The sequence below is a fragment of the Pan paniscus genome, chromosome 21 (genome assembly GCF_029289425.2).
Source record: "Pan paniscus chromosome 21, NHGRI_mPanPan1-v2.0_pri, whole genome shotgun sequence".
Lineage (NCBI taxonomy): Eukaryota > Metazoa > Chordata > Mammalia > Primates > Hominidae > Pan > Pan paniscus.
In genome coordinates, this window is record NC_073270.2 from 37471009 (window position 1) to 37490603 (window position 19595).

At 41.7% G+C, this 19595-nt stretch overlaps 1 protein-coding gene across 8 annotated transcripts in view; it reads left to right on the forward strand.

Annotated features, from left to right (window-relative positions):
- TPX2 (TPX2 microtubule nucleation factor) overlaps positions 1-19595 on the forward strand; it is a 63425-nt gene that overhangs the window by 36106 nt on the left and 7724 nt on the right. For all 8 annotated transcript variants that reach the window (XM_003814760.5, XM_008967523.4, XM_008967520.5 and 5 more), the window contains 7 exons: positions 1470-1591; positions 2756-2907; positions 4083-4254; positions 7512-7653; positions 8973-9189; positions 18313-18408; positions 19417-19593. In XM_003814760.5, coding sequence (XP_003814808.2) covers positions 1470-1591; positions 2756-2907; positions 4083-4254; positions 7512-7653; positions 8973-9189; positions 18313-18408; positions 19417-19593 — 1078 coding nt within the window. The remainder of the gene's footprint in view (positions 1-1469; positions 1592-2755; positions 2908-4082; positions 4255-7511; positions 7654-8972; positions 9190-18312; positions 18409-19416; positions 19594-19595) is intronic.

Below are 19595 nucleotides of genomic sequence, written 5' to 3' on the forward strand. Positions count from 1 at the left end.
GAATTATCTGTTTCCTTTTTATTTTTTTTCTTATTGGTAACCTTATTTGCCTATAAGTGTCCTTGGTGATATTTTCCTTACTAAAAATGGATACTCTGTGTTGAACATTACCATGTGTCAAGCACTTCAGAGACATCATCTGATTGAACAGTCATAAATAGGATGTGAACATGAGTATTTACACTCTCATTTCACAGTGGAGAAAACTGAGGCTCAGGGAAGTTAAATAGTTTTCTCAAGATCATTATAGGCAGCAAATGAAATGACAGGGTTGGGATTTAGTCGGCTTTACTTCTGAGTTTCTTCCCTCTGTTACATGTGTTTTATGTGTATTAACCCTAGGTTGTAGATACTTTCCTCATTCTACTGGTCTGTTTTTGTTTTTGTTTTTGAGACAGGGCCTTGCCGTGTTGCCTAGGCTGGTCTTGAACTCTTGGGCTCAAGCAGTGTTTTTGCCTCAGCCTTCCAAGTAGCTGGGATTACAAGGGCATGCCATTGCACTAGGCTTCTACTGGTCTTTTAGTTTTTCTTGTGGCTTACAACCTAATCTTTTTTGTTGTTGTTGCTGTTGTTGTTTTTGGAGATGGAGTCTCACTCTGTTGCCCAGGCTGGAGTACAGTGGCGCGATCTTAGCTCACTGCAACCTCCACCTCCCGGGTTCTAGCGATTCTCCTGCCTCAGCCTCCCGAGTAGCTAGGATTACAGGTGCCTGCCACTACATCTGGCTAATTTTTGTATTTTTAGTAAGATGGGGTTTCACCATGTTGGCCAGGTTGGTCTCGAACTCCTGACCTCAGGTCATCCACCCGCCTCGGCCTCCCAAAGTGCTGGGTTACAGGCATGAGCCACTGCACCCAGTCCAATCTCATCGTTTATGATCATATTTATGGATATTTTGTAATATATTTTAATCTATTTTAGTTATTTTCTTCTGAAATTTTTTCAGTATTTTGGTATAAAGTGTGCATTTTCTTGTCTTTATTTATTTATTTTTTTTGAGATGGAGTCTCACTCTGTGGCCAGGCTGGAGTGCAGTGGCGTGATCTTGGCTCCCTGCAACCTCCACCTCCCAGGTTCAAGCAATTCTCTTGCCTCAGCCTCCCCAGTAGCTAGAATTACAGGCGTGTGCCACCACACCTGCATAATTTTTGTGTTTGTAGTAGAGACAGGATTTTACCATGTTGGCCAGGATGGTCTTGAACTCCTGACCTCAGGTGATCTGCCCACCTTGGCCTCCCAAAGTGCTGGGATTATAGACATGAGCCACCATGCCTGGCCAAAGTGTGCATTTTTATTTATTTTCATGGTGTTATCTAATTAAGTTAGCATCTATTTATTAGATGATATTTTTTGGTTTTGATGATTATCTTATCACAGGTTAAAAATATTATATAATGCCTGTAGATTCTTTTGAGTGACTGGGTGCCTTTCTCCTCTCCTCTCTTCTCATTTACTGATTTTCTCTTTAGGCAGAAGGTTCTAAAAAGTACTGAGGAGCAAGAGCTGGAGAAGAGTATGAAAATGCAGCAAGAGGTGGTGGAGATGCGGAAAAAGAATGAAGAATTCAAGAAACTTGCTCTGGCTGGAATAGGTGAGCTTGGCTGTGGTTGAGTCTGATTCATGAGGGGTGGTTCTTAACACTCTTGGTAGGTGTTTTTGAAGTCTCTGAAGTAAATAAAAAGGCTTTCTCATTTAGTAGTCAGCATAAAAAAGATGTGTTTATTCCTTAGCACTTTTTACATATATTGGTATTTTACATCTGTTGGTACTTAAATATATTGGTGCTTTCTTTTTTTTTTTTTTTTTTTGAGACAGAGTTTTGCTCTTGTTGCCCAGGCTGGAGTGCAGTGGCGTGATCTCCGCTCAACACAACCTCTGCCTCCCGGGTTCAAGCAATTCTCCTGTTTCAGCCTCCTGAGTAGCTGGGATTACAGGGGTCCACCACCACGTCTGGCTAGTTCTTTGTAGTTTTAGTAGAGATGGGATTTCATCATGTTGGCCAGGCTGGTCTCGAACTCCTGGCCTCAGGTGATCCGCCCACCTCAGCCTCCCAGAGTGCTGGGATTACAGGCATGAGCCACCGTGCCTGGCTCACTGGTACTTTCTTAAAAGTCTGTTCTTGGTCTTAGGGAAAAAAAAGAACTTGGATTGAGACAGAAGATAAAGTAATTGGGCAGACCAGTTTGTTGTTTTCCTATTTTTTTCTAAAGGCAAAAGAAAAGAAAACTGAGTCAAATCCAATTCACCTGTGGAGGAAAAATATGACTGAGAGAGCTGAAGGGGTCACAGTTCTGCTTTGCTTGGGCATAGAGTTGTTATTGGTGGAGTCATAACTATAAAGTTCTCCTTACTGGATTGAAAAAGCACCCCTGGAGTTTATAGGATTTTCCTCTTAGAGATGCTGAGTTAACTGTGCTTTCAAAGTCAATCCATAGCTTTTCTTATCGAAAGTATTCCAGTTATTCTTTTTCTCCATAGCTATGACCACACCCTGGGAGATGGGATTCTTCTACCCTGTGCTACTACTTTTTTTTAGTTTGCATCTGACTGAAAGGCCTCAAACCTAATAGTACTCAGTGAATATGACACATACATTAGTGTCCCTGAGGACTACTTCAAGTTTTGGGTTACAGGTAGATAGTAAGCAAAGTTAGATCCATGGTGAAAGAAATAGCAAAAGGACTGGAGTAAAGGGGATTTACTGGTGTTCCCTATCTTAATGTTGTCTGTATGTTTTACTGTGTTCATCTCTCAGGGCAACCTGTGAAGAAATCAGTGAGCCAGGTCACCAAATCAGTTGACTTCCACTTCCGCACAGATGAGCGAATCAAACAACATCCTAAGAACCAGGAGGAATATAAGGAAGTGAACTTTACATCTGAACTACGAAAGCATCCTTCATCTCCTGTAAGTTGATGGACTAAATGAACATTTCTGTTACTAATATTCATTTAGGATTTTACGTGTAGCATTTGTGGTCACTGTTTATAATAGTATAATTGAGAAAAAAAACCTTGTGTCTATAAAGTTGTGTAAAATATAACAGATCTTTTTTTTTTTTTTGAGATGGAGTTTCACTTTTGTCGCCCAGGCTGGAGTGCAGTGGCACGATTTCGGCTCACTGCAACCTCCGCCTCCCAGGTTCAAGTGATTCTCCTGCCTCAGCCTCCCAAGTAGCTGAGATTACAGGCGCCTGCCACCACTCCCAGCTAATTTTTGTATTTTGTAGAGACAGGGTATCCCCATGTTAGCCAGGCTGGTCTCAAACTCCTGACCTCAGGTGATCCACCTGCCTCAGCCTCCCAAAGTGCTGGGATTACAAGTGTGAGCCATCATGCCTGGCCAATATAACAGATCTTATAGGAAAAATAGGGTTGGGGCAGACCAGTCAAATCTCATGCAGTTTTGTTACCAGAGCACCAACAAAATCAGTAATAATCGTTAAGTAAAAATTCTAGTACTAATAATCTCCACTTGCATTTGTAGTCAGTATCATCATTTTTTGAAATTAGTTATTTGCATTCTTAAACCCTGAGGTTATGCTTCTTTCTTTGAGATACAGGTCCTTGAAGGGTTTTGCTTCCAATTAGAGACCAGTTTTATCAAAATTACTGGTCCAAGGAATAGGAATAGGCTTCTTCATCAGTCTCTTTAGGGGATGTATGGAGAGATTCCACTGATTCAGGAAGCTGCCTGACCTGATGCAGACCCAGAGGCCCAATCAATTTTTTTTTTTTAAGTGGAGTTGAGGGTGAGATTTCTTTGCAGTGCTTTTTGTCTTCAATTCTAAGATAGCTTACTCTGGATTCCTTCAAAACATTGACATGGTTGGGGAAAAATTACCTATGTACTATTCCAGAACATAAGATTTGTTAAGTGCTAGATCCTTTCTTCCATTTTTAATTTTTTTTAATGAGAATAGATTAGTTATAACCCTTGCTCAAGGACTGACAAACTTCAGAATAATAATCTTGGTTTTACACAGGCCTTTTTTATTGATCCTCTGTGCCGAATATGTGGCTTATGGTAGATGTGAGCTCTTCCGTGACATTTCATTTGGGGAACAACTTTTCTCTTTACAGGCCCGAGTGACTAAGGGATGTACCATTGTTAAGCCTTTCAACCTGTCCCAAGGAAAGAAAAGAACATTTGATGAAACAGTTTCTACATATGTGCCCCTTGCACAGCAAGTTGAAGACTTCCATAAACGAACCCCTAACAGATATCATTTGAGGAGCAAGAAGGATGATATTAGTAAGTTTCCTACCAGTATCACAGTTGGATGGAACCTCTCCTACATTCCCTCTGCTTACATCTTAGGCACAGATTTGTCTTTAGCTGAAATCCTAGTTTTTCAATTAAAGTATGGCGTGTGACTATGCAGACAACAAATGTATCCTTCAGAATTTTTCAAACCACCCAGCTGTCTGTCTTATACCCATCAACCGTCTTGATCCTCCTCATCAATAATTGGCCAAGGGGAATGAGTTAAGGTAACCTGAGATGTCATTACACATCCTTAACGGACATTTTTGCCATGTGTCAAAGTGTCACATTGCATTTAGTTACCTATAGAAAATGAAGGCATTTCATTCATTCAAGGCTATGTGCTTTTTATTCAGTGGTCCACCAAAATTTTTACTACTACTAAACAGGCACACTGTGTTAGGTGTATAGAGGTAGATAAAATAGACTTGGTGCTACTCAACATCAAGTTTCTAATTCAAGTTTCAAAACTCGACATCAAGTTTCAAAAGCCTTTACCATAATTTGTAGTGACCTATTTATCTCTGTCATTAGAGATACACTAATTAGTTCTTTGCATTCTTAAACTGTCATTAGATAAATAGGTCACTACAAATTATGGCAGGGGATTTTGAGGAGGAGGGAGGTGCAAGAGTCAAAGGAGGTGGGAGATAGGGAGAGCATGTCTGAATATTGAGAAGTCTCGTCAGAGATAAAGAAGCTGAAGGTACGAGAGAGAGGAGATAACTAATGGATTAAGTCCCTGAGCAGGCAGGTATTGGAGGGTTACTTAGCACAGGTGGAGTGAGTGTTCTTTAAAAGGAGGATGGAAGAGTGGGAGGAATGGATGCAAATACTGGGGGAGTTTGTAGATTTGGTGGTGAGCAGATGAGTGGATTCTAATTTAATAGTTTCTATCTTTATGGAAATAATTTCTACAAGAAGGAAGATGAAATCTGAAGGGTGGAGGTGGTATTAAATAGTTGTTGGGAGTATAGGGATAGTATTCTGGATAAAGCAGAATGTGGTTGTTTTACCTTTGAGGATCTCTAAATTTTTTATATCCTTGCATAGGCATTTTTTTTGAGACAGAGTCTCGTTCTGGCTGTCATCACCCAGGCTGGAGTGCAGTGGTGCGATCTCGACTCACTGCAACGTCCACCTCTTGGGTTCAAGAGATTCTCGTGCCTCAGCTTCCCGAGTAGCTGGGATTACAGGTGTGTGCCACCATGCCCAGCTACTTTTTGGATTTTAAGTAGAGACCAAGTTTTGCTGTGTTGGCCAGGCTGGTCTTGAACTCCTGGCCTCAAGTGATCCGCCCGCCTCAACCTCCCAAAGTGCTGTGATTACAGGTGTGAGCCACTGCGCCTGGCCAAGTACAGCATTTTTTAATATTGTTATGTTCTAGTGGCCAAAATGATTTTGTTAGATTTTATAGTATGAAAATAATGAAATATTCTTCTTTATTCTAATGGAAATTTAAATATTAAGCATAACTTTTCAAATAATATATGACTCAGAGTCTGATATGTCCTGCTTTCAGAATACTAGTCCTGGCAAAAGGAAAGAGAAATTATATTATGCAATTTTTATTTAAAACTTTGTACAGTTACAGCTAAATAATGGTTACATGTATCTTTGAAACATGGCTTATTTCTAAAATAGATTTGGTTTTGATCTACCACTGTTATGTGACAAGACCTAAATTGAAAGATTCATTCTATATTAGTTATGAAAATTGACAAGGTTTCACTGGCCAGGTAAATTAATATTTTCAATGAGTGGTGGTGATGTCTTAATATTGATGCTTTAACATAGTTTTTAACTTTCTCCATTTGATTTTCTGTAAGAGGTGGTCTTGATGCTTTTATATTGATTTCATAAAATTGGGAGTTTTCACTTGGTCTTCTTTTGTTATTTATTTATTTATTTATTTTCCTTCTTGTTTTGCTTTTTAGAGACAGGGTCTTGCTCTGTCACCCAGGCTGGAGTGCAGTGGCGTGATCATGGCTCACTTCAGTGTCCAACTCCTGGGCTCAAGCAATCCTCCTGCCTTAGCCTTCCAAGTAATTGGGACTATAGGTGCATGCCACCATGCTTACCTAATTTTTATATTTTCTTAGGAGACAGGTTCTCATTATGTTGCCCAGGCTGGTCTTGAGCTCCTGGCCTCAAGCAGTTCTCCTGCTTTGGCCTTCTAAATTGCTAGAATTACAGGTTTGAGCCATTCTGTTCAGGCTTTACTTGGTCTTTAGGAAGGCCTTATATCTTTTTTTTTTTTTTTTTTTTTTTGAGATGGAGTCTCGCTCTGTCGCCCAGGCCAGAGTGCAGTGGTGCTCATTTGGCTCACTTGGCTCACTGCATGCTCTGCCTTCCAGGTTCATGCCATTCTCCCGCCTCAGCCTCCCGAGTAGCTGAGACTACAGGCGCCTGCCACCACGCCCAGTTAATTTTTTGTATTTTTAATAGAGACGGGATTTCACCGTGTTAGCCAGGATGGTCTTGATCTCCTGACCTCGTGATCCCCCCGCCTCGGCCTCCCAAAGTGCTGGGATTACAGGCGTGAGCCACTGTGACCGGCCAGGAAGGCCTTATATCTTAAAGCTGGAATAAGCAAAAATTTTTTGTGTTAATAACAAGCAAAATAATTGGCATTGTCAATAGAAAGTATAGGCCTGGCCAGGCACAGTGGCTTAACGCCTATAATCCCAGCACTTTGGGAGGCTGAGGTGGGTGGATTGCTTGAGCCCAGTAGTTCAAGACCAGCCTGGGCAACATAGTGAAACCCTGTCTCTACAAAGAATATAAAAATTAGCTGGGCATGTTGGTGCATGCCTGTAATCCCAGCTGCTTGGGAGGCTGAGGTGGGAAGATCACCTGAGTCCAGGGAGGTTGGATTTGTAGTGAGCCTTTATGCCCCTGCACTCTAGCCTGGGCAACAGAGTGAGACCCTGTCTCAAAAAAAAGAAAGTCAGTCTAGGCCCGTGCAGTGATAAGGAACCTGTCAGACATGGATGGATTTTCAGTTCAGAAGATGACAGTAGAGTTTACCCAAAGGCTACCTTAGTCATACCCCTCAATAAAAGAGGAATAGGGGAGAAGTAACTGAATGTTGGTTGGTTTGACCAATGTAAGCTGAGCTGACTGTTGTGGGCCCACCACTCTGTGGTTGGTTTATCCCTCTCTGGGCTACATAGGTGAATCACCACTTACAAGTAAACTGGGTCTTGTGGATCTAGATGAACATCTGTCATCTCTGTTTACAGACCTGTTACCCTCCAAATCTTCTGTGACCAAGATTTGCAGAGACCCACAGACTCCTGTACTGCAAACCAAACACCGTGCACGGCCTGTGACCTGCAAAAGTACAGCAGAGCTGGAGGCTGAGGAGCTCGAGAAATTGCAACAGTAAGTCCCACTGGCAGTATCTGAGGAAGAGTTCCACGAACCTGCCTACTTTATTTTCAGTTCTGTTAGGGTGACAGTTGCTATTTTTCTTTCCGTAAAAATTTATGGCGTTTGAGTAGTAGGCTCTGCAGGCTACGCCCCTGCCTATATGATTTAAGGACTATAGTGGGAATATGGAGATGTTCTGGAGTATAAACTGGTAAAAATTGAATCCAGGCTGGGTGTGGTGGTTCACACCTGTAATCCCAGTACCTTGGGAGGCCGAGGCAAGAGGATCACTTGAGTCCAGGAGTTTGAGACCAGCCTGGGCAACATGGTGAAACCCCATCTCTACAACAAATACCAAAAAAAAATTAGCTGGGCATGGTGGCACACATCTGTAGTCCCACCTACTAGGGGGCAGCCTGAACCCAGGAGGTCAATGCTTCAGTGAGCCAAGATCACGCCAATATACTCCAGCTTGGGTGACAAAGCGAGACTGTCTTGCACATACACACATACACACACACACACACACACACACACACACACACACACACACACACACAAAATCTAATCCAGAGGTTGCGGTAGAAGAACTTACTTAGGATTTCAATTAAGGAATGCCCTCTAAGGTTAAGTTAGGTAGATCCCACCCTTTTGTGACTCCCCAAGGGATTGTTACAGCTATTATTAGTGGAGGGAAATGGAAACTTAGTGTGATTCGTAGCATTGGAGTTTATTTCCTGTATCCTTCTTCCATTCCTTTTTGTGCTTCTTTTGAGGAGGGGGAGCTTCTTCTGTGAAGTGAAGCCTCAATTCTTAAGTGGTAGGGATGTTAGGACTGTCTGATTTATTCTTTCTTCTTTTATTCTTTTATTATTTTTTATTTATTTTTTTTTTTGAGATGGAGTTTCGCTCTTGTTGCTCAGGCTGGAGTGCAGTGGTGCCTCTAAGCTCACTGCAACCTCCGCCTCCTGGGTTCAAGAGATTCTCCTGCCTCAGCCTCCCTAGTAGCTGGGATTACAGGTGTGCACCACCACGCCCAGCTAATTTTTGTATTTTTAGTAGAGATGGGGTTTCACCGTGTTGGCCAGGCTGGTCTTGAACTCCTGACCTCAAATTATCTGCTCACCTTGGCTTCCCAAAGTGCTGGGATTACGGGCATGAGCCACCGTGCCTGGCCCATTGTTTTTCGTTTTTATTTATTTTATTCTGTTGTCCAGTCAATGGGAGCATAATCTTAATGATTACTATTCTTTGTGGTTGGCTTACTTTGTTTGTGAAGTTTTCATTTTATTAAAATTTTTTTTGTGGTTATTTAAATTTTCACCTTACAGATACAAATTCAAAGCACGTGAACTTGATCCCAGAATACTTGAAGGTGGGCCCATCTTGCCCAAGAAACCACCTGTGAAACCACCCACCGAGCCTATTGGCTTTGATTTGGAAATTGAGAAAAGAATCCAGGAGCGAGAATCAAAGAAGAAATCAGAGGATGAACACTTTGAATTTCATTCCAGACCTTGCCCTACTAAGATTTTGGAAGATGTTGTGGTAAGGTTGAGGCTATGTGTGCTGGCAGAAGTGTACTGCTCATGACCAGATATCCACCCATTCACACAAAAGTTTGGGCAGATATTATGAGCAGGGCATCATATTAGGAACTGCAGGTGATAAAGAGACTTATCGGAAGTGGATTTTGCTTTTAGTTAACTCAAAGTCTGGTATGGGAGACAATATATGTATGAATAATAGAAAATGGACAGAAGTGTTCTGAGAGAGATGACAGTTAAAATAGGAATTCAGAGGAGAAAATGGTTTCTTCCAGATAGAAAGTTCAGGGTGTGCTTTGTAGAGAGGCACCATTTGACCTGAGCCTTGACGATGTACTGTAGTAATAGTTATTGTGTTGCTATTGTTGTCATAATAGCTGACACTTTTACTATGTGCCAGGACTGCTCTAAGCCCTTTTCATATATTAGCCCATTAGTTTTGACAACAACCCCTTTAGGTGGGTTATTTTATTACCTGTTTCAGATGAGGTAACCGAGGCACACAGAGGTTATGTAGTATTCCTAGAGCACTCAGCTAGTACATGGTGGAGCAAGTAAGAGTTCAGACACTCTAGCAACAGAGTCTGTGATCCTAATAACCTCATTATATTGCCTCTCCATTACATGATAGAATTTTGACTTGCAGAAATGCAAATGGACTGGATTGGCAGAACATTCCAGGCAGTAGGAATTACATGATAAAAAGCCTGACAGTGGGAAACAAGAAGCTTCTACTGGGAGCTGTTAGTGGGTCAGTTAAGCTGGAGAAAAGTTTATCAAGAGCCACTGGAAACTGTTTCAGAGAAGTGAGTTGTAGTTTGATAATAGGCTCACAACCACAAGTTTAGAGAAAATGTGCAATCAGGAAGCAAGGCTACAGTCAGAGAATAAGCAATGGAATTAAGCACCTGCATAAATGCGAAAGTGGCTTTTAGTTACATTTCAGTGCAGATGAGGACCTCACCTGCCGCCACTGGTTTGGATTGCCTGGATTGATGCAGGTCCGGGATAACTCTAGAGGCACTCTGTTTTCCTATCTTCTTTCTTTTTGCTTGCTTTAGAGTCACCATGCTTTTAGGGGAAACTGCACCAATGTATTACCTTTGACTGAGTACGTAGTTTTGTTTATTGTATTTTCTTAGCACTAAATCAGAAGCAACTTGAAGTTATATTTTCCAGGCTTTACAAAAATCATGATTATGCTTAGAAATGGTTCTCCTCCCTGATACCTACTTTTGATTGAGAGCTTTTTGTGTGACTTCTGTTCACGATGCTTTTTTTTCCCTGCCATGATGCACATGTACTATATGCCAAGCTCTGTTACAATAAACTCTTAAGAAATCTTCCCCCACCCAAGTGATTAATCTCCAAGGGCTGTGCCTTCTTTGTCTTTACCCATTGAGGAAACAGTGTTGTGAATACAACAAGGGAAAAGTAGGTTATATGCAAACCTCAGAGTTGTAGAGCCAGAAGGGCTCAACGTTTAGTTTTACATACAAGATAATGGAGCCCCAGATAAGAGAAATTATTTCTTCAGGGTTTCTATAACACTCTTTTGGCATCTTGCTTTTGGTTTTTTGTTTTGTTTTTTTTTTTGAGATGGAGTTTAGCTCTTGTTGCCCAGGCTGGAGTGCAATGGCGTGATCTCGGCTCATGGCAACCTCCGCCTCCCGGGTTTAAGCGATTCTCCCACCTTAGCCTCCCGAGTAGTTGGGATTACAGGCGCATGCCACCACGCCTGGCTAATTTTCGTATTTATAGTAGAGACGGGGTTTCGCCTTGTTAGCCCGGCTGGTCTCGAACTCCTGACCTCAGGTGATCCACCCGCCTTGGCCTCCCAGAGTGCTGGGATTACAGGCGTGAGCCACCGTGCCTGGCTGGCACCTTGCTTTTAATAACATATTTTCCTCCAAGCTTTTCCCCCTACCTAAGTTTTTGTTTTTATTTATGTACCACTCTCTCAATTTGTCCTATATCCTTGTACCTTACATACCAATATTATTATTTTAAAAATCAACTCACTTTGTAACCTAACGTAAATTTAAAGGGAACTTTTAAATAAATATGTAAATGGAAAACCAGTACCTTTTGCCACAAATAACACAGCAATAATAGCTAATACTTATATAATGCTTATTACATGCCAGGTCTTTATTCTAAGCTCTTTACATTTATATAATAATGCACTTAATTCTCACAACAACCCTATGAGGTAAGCACTGTAGGTACTTAATCCATTTTACAGTTAGGAAACATAGAGGTTAAATAACTTGCCCAAAATCACAAACTAGTGAGCGGCAGAGCTAGCATACGAATCTTAGGTGATATGATTCCAGCGTCCATGCTGTTATATAAAAATAGAGGTTACCTTTTAAAATAGAAGGTTCTTAGGAAGTATGTGCTTATTTAAAAAAAAAAAAAAAAAGTCTACACCTCACCTAAGATCCTTTCTCATAGCATCAGTCACACCTGAACTACTGTTTGTTTGTTTGTTTTTTTTTTTTTTGAGACAGTCTCACTCTGTTGCCCAGGCTAGAGTGCAGAAATGTAGTGTTGTAATCTCAGCTCACTGCAACCTCTGCTTCCCATGTTCAACCAATTCTCATGCCTCAGCCTCCTGAGTAGCTGGGAATACAGGCACACACCACCATGCCCAGCTAAGTTTTGTATTTTTAGTAATGACTGGGTTTCGCCACGTTGCCCAGGCTGGTCTTGAGCTCGTGGTCTCAAGCAATCCACCTGCCTTGGCCTCCCAAAGTGCTAGGATAGTAGGCGTGAGCCACTGCACCCAGCTGAACTACATTTTTGAAAACACTGATTAGGAAATTGGTTTGTCAGTTGTGTGTACTCTAGAAATGCTAGGGTGAAGTAGTAAGTAGGGAAGGGTGACCAGAGTTCATTCAGAGTTAGTTGAGATCTTAGAGTAGTTGTGTACCAGGTTATACCTGTGAAAATTCTGTGTAAACAGATCTGCAAAGCACTAGGTAAGGTGTGACCGAATTGATACGATTTGCGGAATGGAAGTGTTTACCAAATCCAGCTGGTTCTCAGAATCCTCTGGGGCTCTTATTACATAAACAGATTTGTTGGGTACATCACAGAGGGAGCCCAGATAAAGCACTGAGTATGGTGCCTGACACGCAGTAAGCAGGGGTATTATTAATAGTAATTGTCATTTTATTGAGTGCTTACATTGTCCTGAGTACTTTATGTAGATTGTCTTATTTATGTCTGATTACACTTCTAAGAGGTGGAGTCTATACTTATCCCTATTTTTCAGACAAGGGAATAAACACTGAGAGGTATCTAGTATGCAGAACCAGAATCTGAGCCCATCATCTCCTTAAACACTGTATTATTGTACCCTACAATGCTTACTGTTATCATATTTATTTTGGCAAATGAGGTTTCTGAGTTTGACACTGGCTGTTTGCAGGTTTCCCTACTAAAATTTCCAGTGATTTGACTTCAACTCTTGGTTTCTAGAGAAGCATAGCATAGGAAGAGATGTTAGATGTGTTTTCTTCTACCCGCTTCACTTTTCAGAAAGGGAGGTTTTGAAAGGGGTGCAAACCAAAAAGTATGAGACAGGTCTCAATCAATTTAGAAGTTTATTTTGCTAAGGTTAAGGATGCATGCCTGGGAGACAGGTCTGTACCTTTCTCCAAAGATGATTTTGAGGGCTTCGTATTTTAAGGGGAAAGGGTGGATAGTGGGGAAAGGGGAAGAGATTTTGAAAAGGTGTGGGTAGGTAAGAGGCAAATGGTTGCATTCTTTGTTCACATGTGAGAGGGGGTAGAGGAATAGTTACTTATGCATTCATCTAGTTCAGTGAATCTGCATTTTTACATAAGATAATTAGGGCAGAGGAAGCAATCAGATACGCATTTCTCAGGTGAGCCAAGGGATAACTTTGAGTTCTGTCCTTTGTCCTGTACCTGTGAAGATAAGCTATCAATTTATATTGTCAGGGTGAAATTCAACAGAACTGTTTTAGGGTGAAGAACTTGGGGCCCCCAAGGAATTTTCAAGTGGGCAAATTGTGAGGGAGGTATGTACCTTTTTCATCTTTGAATGGGAGGCAGGTTTGCATGTTGAAGTTCCTAGCTTGACTTTTCTCCTTGGCTTACTGATTTTGGGGGTCCCAAGATTTATTTTCCTTTCACAGGGGATTATAGCTTGCCCATGGAAACATTTAAAAGAAACATTTATAGGAGAGTAAGTCGGCCAGGCGCAGTGGCTCACGCCTGTAATCCCAACACTTTGGGAAGCCAAGGTGGGGTGATCACCTGAGGTCAGGAGTTGGAGACCAGCCTGCCCAACTTGGTGAAACCTTGTCTCTACTAAATACAAAAAAAATTAGCTGAGCGTGGTGGCAGGCACCTGTACTCCTAGCTACTCAGGAGGCTGAGGCAGGAGAATTGCATGAACCCAGGAGGTGGAGGTTGCAGTGAGCTGAGATTGCACCACTGCACTCCATCCTGGGCAACAGAGTGAGACTCTGTCTCAAAAAAAAAAAAAAAAAAGTCTTTGAACTTCTAGTGTTGGACTTTTACAGCAGAATTTAAGAGCCCACCTTCCAGAGCCTGATGCAGCTTGTCTGTCTGATGCTTTTGTTCCCCATCCACGTCCCTGCCAGTGCTGAAGCTGTTTCGTGTGTCCTTACAGTGTTTCCTGTGCACTTCCACTTGTGGTTGATAAGTGGCAAGGGGACAATAAATAGAGTTGATGAAAGATGGGCTTGGGCAGCAGTGGGCCCAAGTGAGGCAGAAATGAGAAAAGGACTCCTGGGGCAGAGGTGGAGTGACAAAGCCTTGAGCACGAGGGTGTGAAATGTGAACTTGGTGCTGACCTCTATTGGGCAGCCGGGGCACCACGGAGGTGGATGTGGTGTCAGTGAGACCAGTGAGTAATTTTAGCAGAGATACTTTAGGGATGACTTGGGGAGGGCAGCAGGCTTTTTTTAAATATATATACTTCCCAAAATAACATTGCTTCAGAGTAGTTTCCTAACTGCCCTGGGACAGGCCTGAGATCCTGTCCCAGGGTACCTGGGGGGCACATCCTGTCTTAGGGAGAGGTATTCACCTCCCCATTCCCATCCCCAGTCCTGGCTGCTTTTCCTAAATGCATCATCTATCCACCCACATTGCCCCATTCTAACCACATATCACCTCTTTAGAGATACCTTCCCCTTCATTGAGGGAGCATCCCTCTAATAACCATTAGCTCCATATTCTGCTGGGTTTCTTTAGAGCACTTGTGAAAATTTGGAAGTATTTAATTTGTTACATCTTCATTGTCTCTTTCCTCCATTAGAATGTGAGCTCCCTGCTCACGCCTGTAATCCCAGCACTTTGGGAGGCCGAGGCGGGCGGATCACGAGGTCAGGAGATCGAGACCATCCTAGCTAACACGGTGAAACCCCGTCTCTACTAAAAAAAATAGAAAAAATTAGCCGGGCGTGGTGGCGGGCGCCTGTAGTCCCAGCTACTCAGGAGGCTGAGGCAGGAGAATGGCGTGAACCCAGGAGGCGGAGCTTGCAGTGAGCTGAGATCGGGCCACTGCACTCCAGCCTGGGCGAAAGAGCAAGACTCCGTCTCAAAAAAAAAAAAAAAAAAAAAAAAAAAAAAGAATGTGAGCTCCCTGAGAACAGGGACCGTGTGTATCTATATTATTCACTCTGTATCCCCAGCCCCTAGCATAGTGACCACCACAGCACAAGCACTCTGATATCGGATAACTGAGTGAGTAATAGTAGAAGCTGACATGCACCTAGACACTAGGAATTCAAAGATGGTATAAGACAAGGCCCTTGTCCTCAAAGCTTTCATAGTCTGGTAGAGCATATAGATGTGTAAATGAGTAAATATGGTAATATTAACCAACATATGTTCATTGAACAGTTACTATGGGGTCTTCTAGTAGGTTATATGGGAAGACAAAAGAATGCAAATGACAATATTCCAGTCCTCAAGGAGCTTATAATTTAAAAAACTTAAAATAGCAAAAAAAAAAAAACTTTCTTTGTTTCTGTAAACCCAATTTTCTTTTCATTATTTCTAATCGAGACCCTAGTTAACTTTGATGGAAGGGGGGCTGGGGTGTGAGTGGATAGTTGCTGCAAAGATGATTTTCATAAATCATCTTTTCCTCTCCCCTAACTAATTAAGAGATTGAGCTCACTCATACATATCTCCTTCATGGCCTACTTATTAGAGGTTTCCCTTGCTTCTCTTTTAAAATGCAGACATTTCTGTTGGGTGAATGCAGAGAGAGGAAATTATTTCAGAACTAAATGAATCCTCAATTACTTATTTCAATTACCTTATTTTATTAAAAAACCCCAAGGCCTAGAAGGATATCTGATGTGTTCAAGGTTATACAGATTGGAAGTAGAGCTGGGCTGGAACAGACAGACCCCTGGCTTCTTGCTCACTATTTGTCTCTCTTCCACTTGCCCCTGGTGCATTCAAGCAAGATGCTAGTGTCCACATGTCTATAGAAGAGCAGATTTTGTTGTTGTTGCTGTTTTATGGTAAACATCATTTGACAACCCATTTCTTGGAGTTTTGTCACTCTGAATACAAGATCTGCTATATTGGATTTCACTATGCTAATGATTCTAGCATTCTTTAGAAAACATATAAGAAATTTCACAGCAGAATGAGCATTCTCAGTGGTCACCTTGAGAGACTGTAAATCCCTTCCAATGATTGTGATACTGCACAAAGCATTTTGGAAAAGCCATGCATCTTGAATCCTGAGATGAGCCTTTTGGATCCCTCCCAGGATGACAAATCTTCACGTGTATTTTAAACATTAATTTGCTTTTAGGATCTAGTCTAAGGTTATTTGGAACTAAAACTTCTGAGTAGTCCAAGATAATAGAGGTGGAAACTATTTGTTAAATGAATAGTAAAGATTGAGCAACTGTCTTGCATGGTCCAGAAAGTGCCTTTGAAAGCCACTCCAAGAAAGACATTCCAAACATGTTTTGAACGGTTGCAGCATTGTTGGGATTAAGGAGAAGGCTCCCAAGGTATCCTCCTAGAGTCCAAGGTATAAATTCTGTTACTCATGTGTTCATTCATTCTTACTGCATTCATTCAACAAACATTTACTGAATGCTTTATACTTGCCAAGGTCTATGTTAGGTACTTGGGTCTGATGGAGTAAAATAGTCTCCATCCTCGAAGCACTCAGGCTAGCAGGGGGAAATGAACATCTAAATAAATAAGTGCAATTAAGTTTTGTATGGACTGTGATAAAACCATATACAGTGGGATAAAGGGGTCAGTTCTGTAGGTCCTGGGAGTGGAGAGATCTATTGAAAGGCTTTATAAAAAAGGAAAGGCTTTATAAAAGTGGAGGCTTGAAAAGATGAGTTGGGTGCTTTCAAGCAGCCGGGGCATTTCAGACAGAGAAAGCACAAGCAAAGGTAATGAGATAGGAACCATTTGGGGAGCGACCAGTAGTTTGTTGTGGTTGGAACGTGATATGTAAGGAGGGGTGAGAGGTAAGGCGGGAGAGTCAGGAGGGTACCAGATTAATGCTACTACTAAGGAGGCCATGAAGGAGATATTTATGAGTGAGATTCAAGCAAGTGCCTTGTGTTTCATGAAAAGGAATTTGTTATGCTGTTGTAGGTAAGCAATAGGAGCCATTAAAGAATTAATTTTTTTTTCTTTGAGACGGAGTCTTGCTCTGTCGTCCAGGCTGGAGTGCAGTGGTGCAATCTTGGCTCACTGCAAGCTCCGCCTCCTGGGTTCACGCCAGTCTCCTGCCTCAGCCTCCCGAGTAGCTGGGACTACAGGCACCCGCCACCATGCCCGGCTAATTTTTTTGTATTTTTAATAGAGACGGGGTTTCACCGTGTTAGCCAGGATAGTCTCGATCTCCTGACCTCGTGATCCACCCACCTCTGCCTCCCAAAGTGCTGGGATTACAGACATGAGCCACTGCACCTGGCCTAAAGAATTTTAAGTCAGGAAGTAATGTGATCAAGTGTGTTTTAGAGTAATAATGTGGACTACATGCAGACAATGAATTGGAGGAATGAGTTGTGGAGCTGAAAGACTGTTAGGAGACTAGCAGAATGGCACAGGCAATAGCTGAAGTGGGTCTGGCAATGAAACTTTAGGGAAGAGCAGAATAGAGAGCTGATGGGGGCAGGATGTGGACACGAGTGTAACAAGAAATTACTGAGGTTTTGTTTTGTTCTTAATCGATCTGGCCGTACACTTCATTCAAAACAGCAGCCAAGAGATACCATTTTGCAGTTAGGATTAATTGCCAGATTTGTGATAGAATATAAATTCTGTGTGAATCAAAAAATGCTATGGAACAACTCTCTAAAATGTGTTAGTTTTAAATTATGCGCACAATATGATACATGTCATTTATTCCACAACGATTTGAAATGTTAGCAGTGTTTTAAAATCATTAAGGAAAAATCTTCAGGGTAGTTGAATGTGTTGGAATTATGAGATATAAGTCTGGGTGCAGTGGTTCACGTCCGTAATCCTCACACTTTGGGAGGCCAAGGCAGGAGATTGCTTGAGGCCAGGAATTTGAGACCCATCTCTACAAAAAATGATTAGCTGGGCAAAGTGGTGCGTGCTTGTAGTCCCAGCTACTCAGGAGGCTGAGGTGGGAGGATCACTTGAGCCCAGGAGGCAGAGGTTACAGTGAGCCGAGATTGCCCCATTGCACTCCAGCCTGGGCAACAGGGTGAGACTCTGTCTGAAAACAAACAAACAAATAAAAGGATTATGAGATGTAGAAAATTAAATTTCTCTCTTAATTCACCCTCAAAGAGATATGAGAGTTGACAATTTGGTGTTCTTTCCCTTTTATGTTCTTTTATTTTCTGTGCTTAGATTAATTATATTTTAAAAACTCAAAAATATCATTCTAGGCCACGTGCAGTGGCTTACACCTGTAATCCCAGCACTTTGCGAGGCCAAGGCAGGAAGATTGCCTGAGCCCAGGAGTTTGAGACCAGCTGGGCAACATAGTGAGACCCTGTCTCTACCCAAAAGGGAAAAAAGGATTTAATCTTCTCATACAGCTTAGTGGAGATCATTTTGTGATATCTAATTGAGTTGCTTACTCCTTTCAGGGTGTTCCTGAAAAGAAGGTACTTCCAATCACCGTCCCCAAGTCACCAGCCTTTGCATTGAAGAACAGAATTCGAATGCCCACCAAAGAAGATGAGGTGATTCCCTGGGAGTAGGGGGGTTCTTTTTCCTTCTATATAGTCAGTCAATCTAAGCCTTATCATTTATTAATCTTAATGGAGTTCAAAGGCAACCACTCTTTTCTGGACTTGTCTTTAAGAATGGGTATGAACATTTGTTCATTTTTTTTGTTCCTCCAAGAACAAAGTAATTGGTAAGGGTATGAATTTTCTGCTCTTAGTGATAACTAGTTACAATTTATGGAAACAGTAAGGAGCAGTTAAGCATTGGAGGCTTGTCTGCTGTAGCATTGAAAATCAGCTGCTCTTTGTAACATGGATCAAAAGTTGCACTTTATTTTGCCTTAGATTGTCACTATTCAGTGATGGACTTTGAAAATTCATACTAAGCAATTACATCCACCTTGTCCTATCTCCGTTAACCCAGAGGAGTTGCAAAGGTGACTGTGGTGATCGTTTATGGAATTGTAATATATAAACTGTCATTGGTCAGGCCAGTTTCTTGTTACATCTCCCATTTTATCTATAAATATCCAGAGTTAGGGTAATTTTATAGCAGATTGCAAGCATAAGCCTTTTTATAGGTTCATTTGAAACTAAAATACGCAGTAATCTTGTGTTACCAGCTTGAACCCAAACAACTTGGTCCTATTCTGGGTTTGGCAACCATTAAGTCCCAGTCACATGTTTTAATGAAGTCTAGAGGCTGGGTCAAAGAAGAGACTAAGGTATATGCTTGGTTGGGACCGATCTTCTGATGTTCATTTTATTCATAATGTTAGATCTTATTTAGTTTTTACAACATTCCTGTGGAAAACTAGATCTTTTAAGAGTAATTGTGTTAGCCCTTGGTGGTAGATGACTTACCTAAGTCATCATCCTTCTTGGATAGAAAAGGAAGCTAAGACTTCCTTTAATTTTGTTTTAATTAATGCCACATATTAATATAATGTCTTCTGACTCCACATTCTGGGGAAGTTGGAGAGAGTGAGGAGTCTTATTTCTAAACTGCAATTTTTTCCCTAGGAAGAGGACGAACCGGTAGTGATAAAAGCTCAACCTGTGCCACATTATGGGGTGCCTTTTAAGCCCCAAATCCCAGAGGCAAGAACTGTGGAAATATGCCCTTTCTCCTTTGATTCTCGAGACAAAGAACGTCAGTTACAGAAGGAGAAGAAAATAAAAGAACTGCAGAAAGGGGAGGT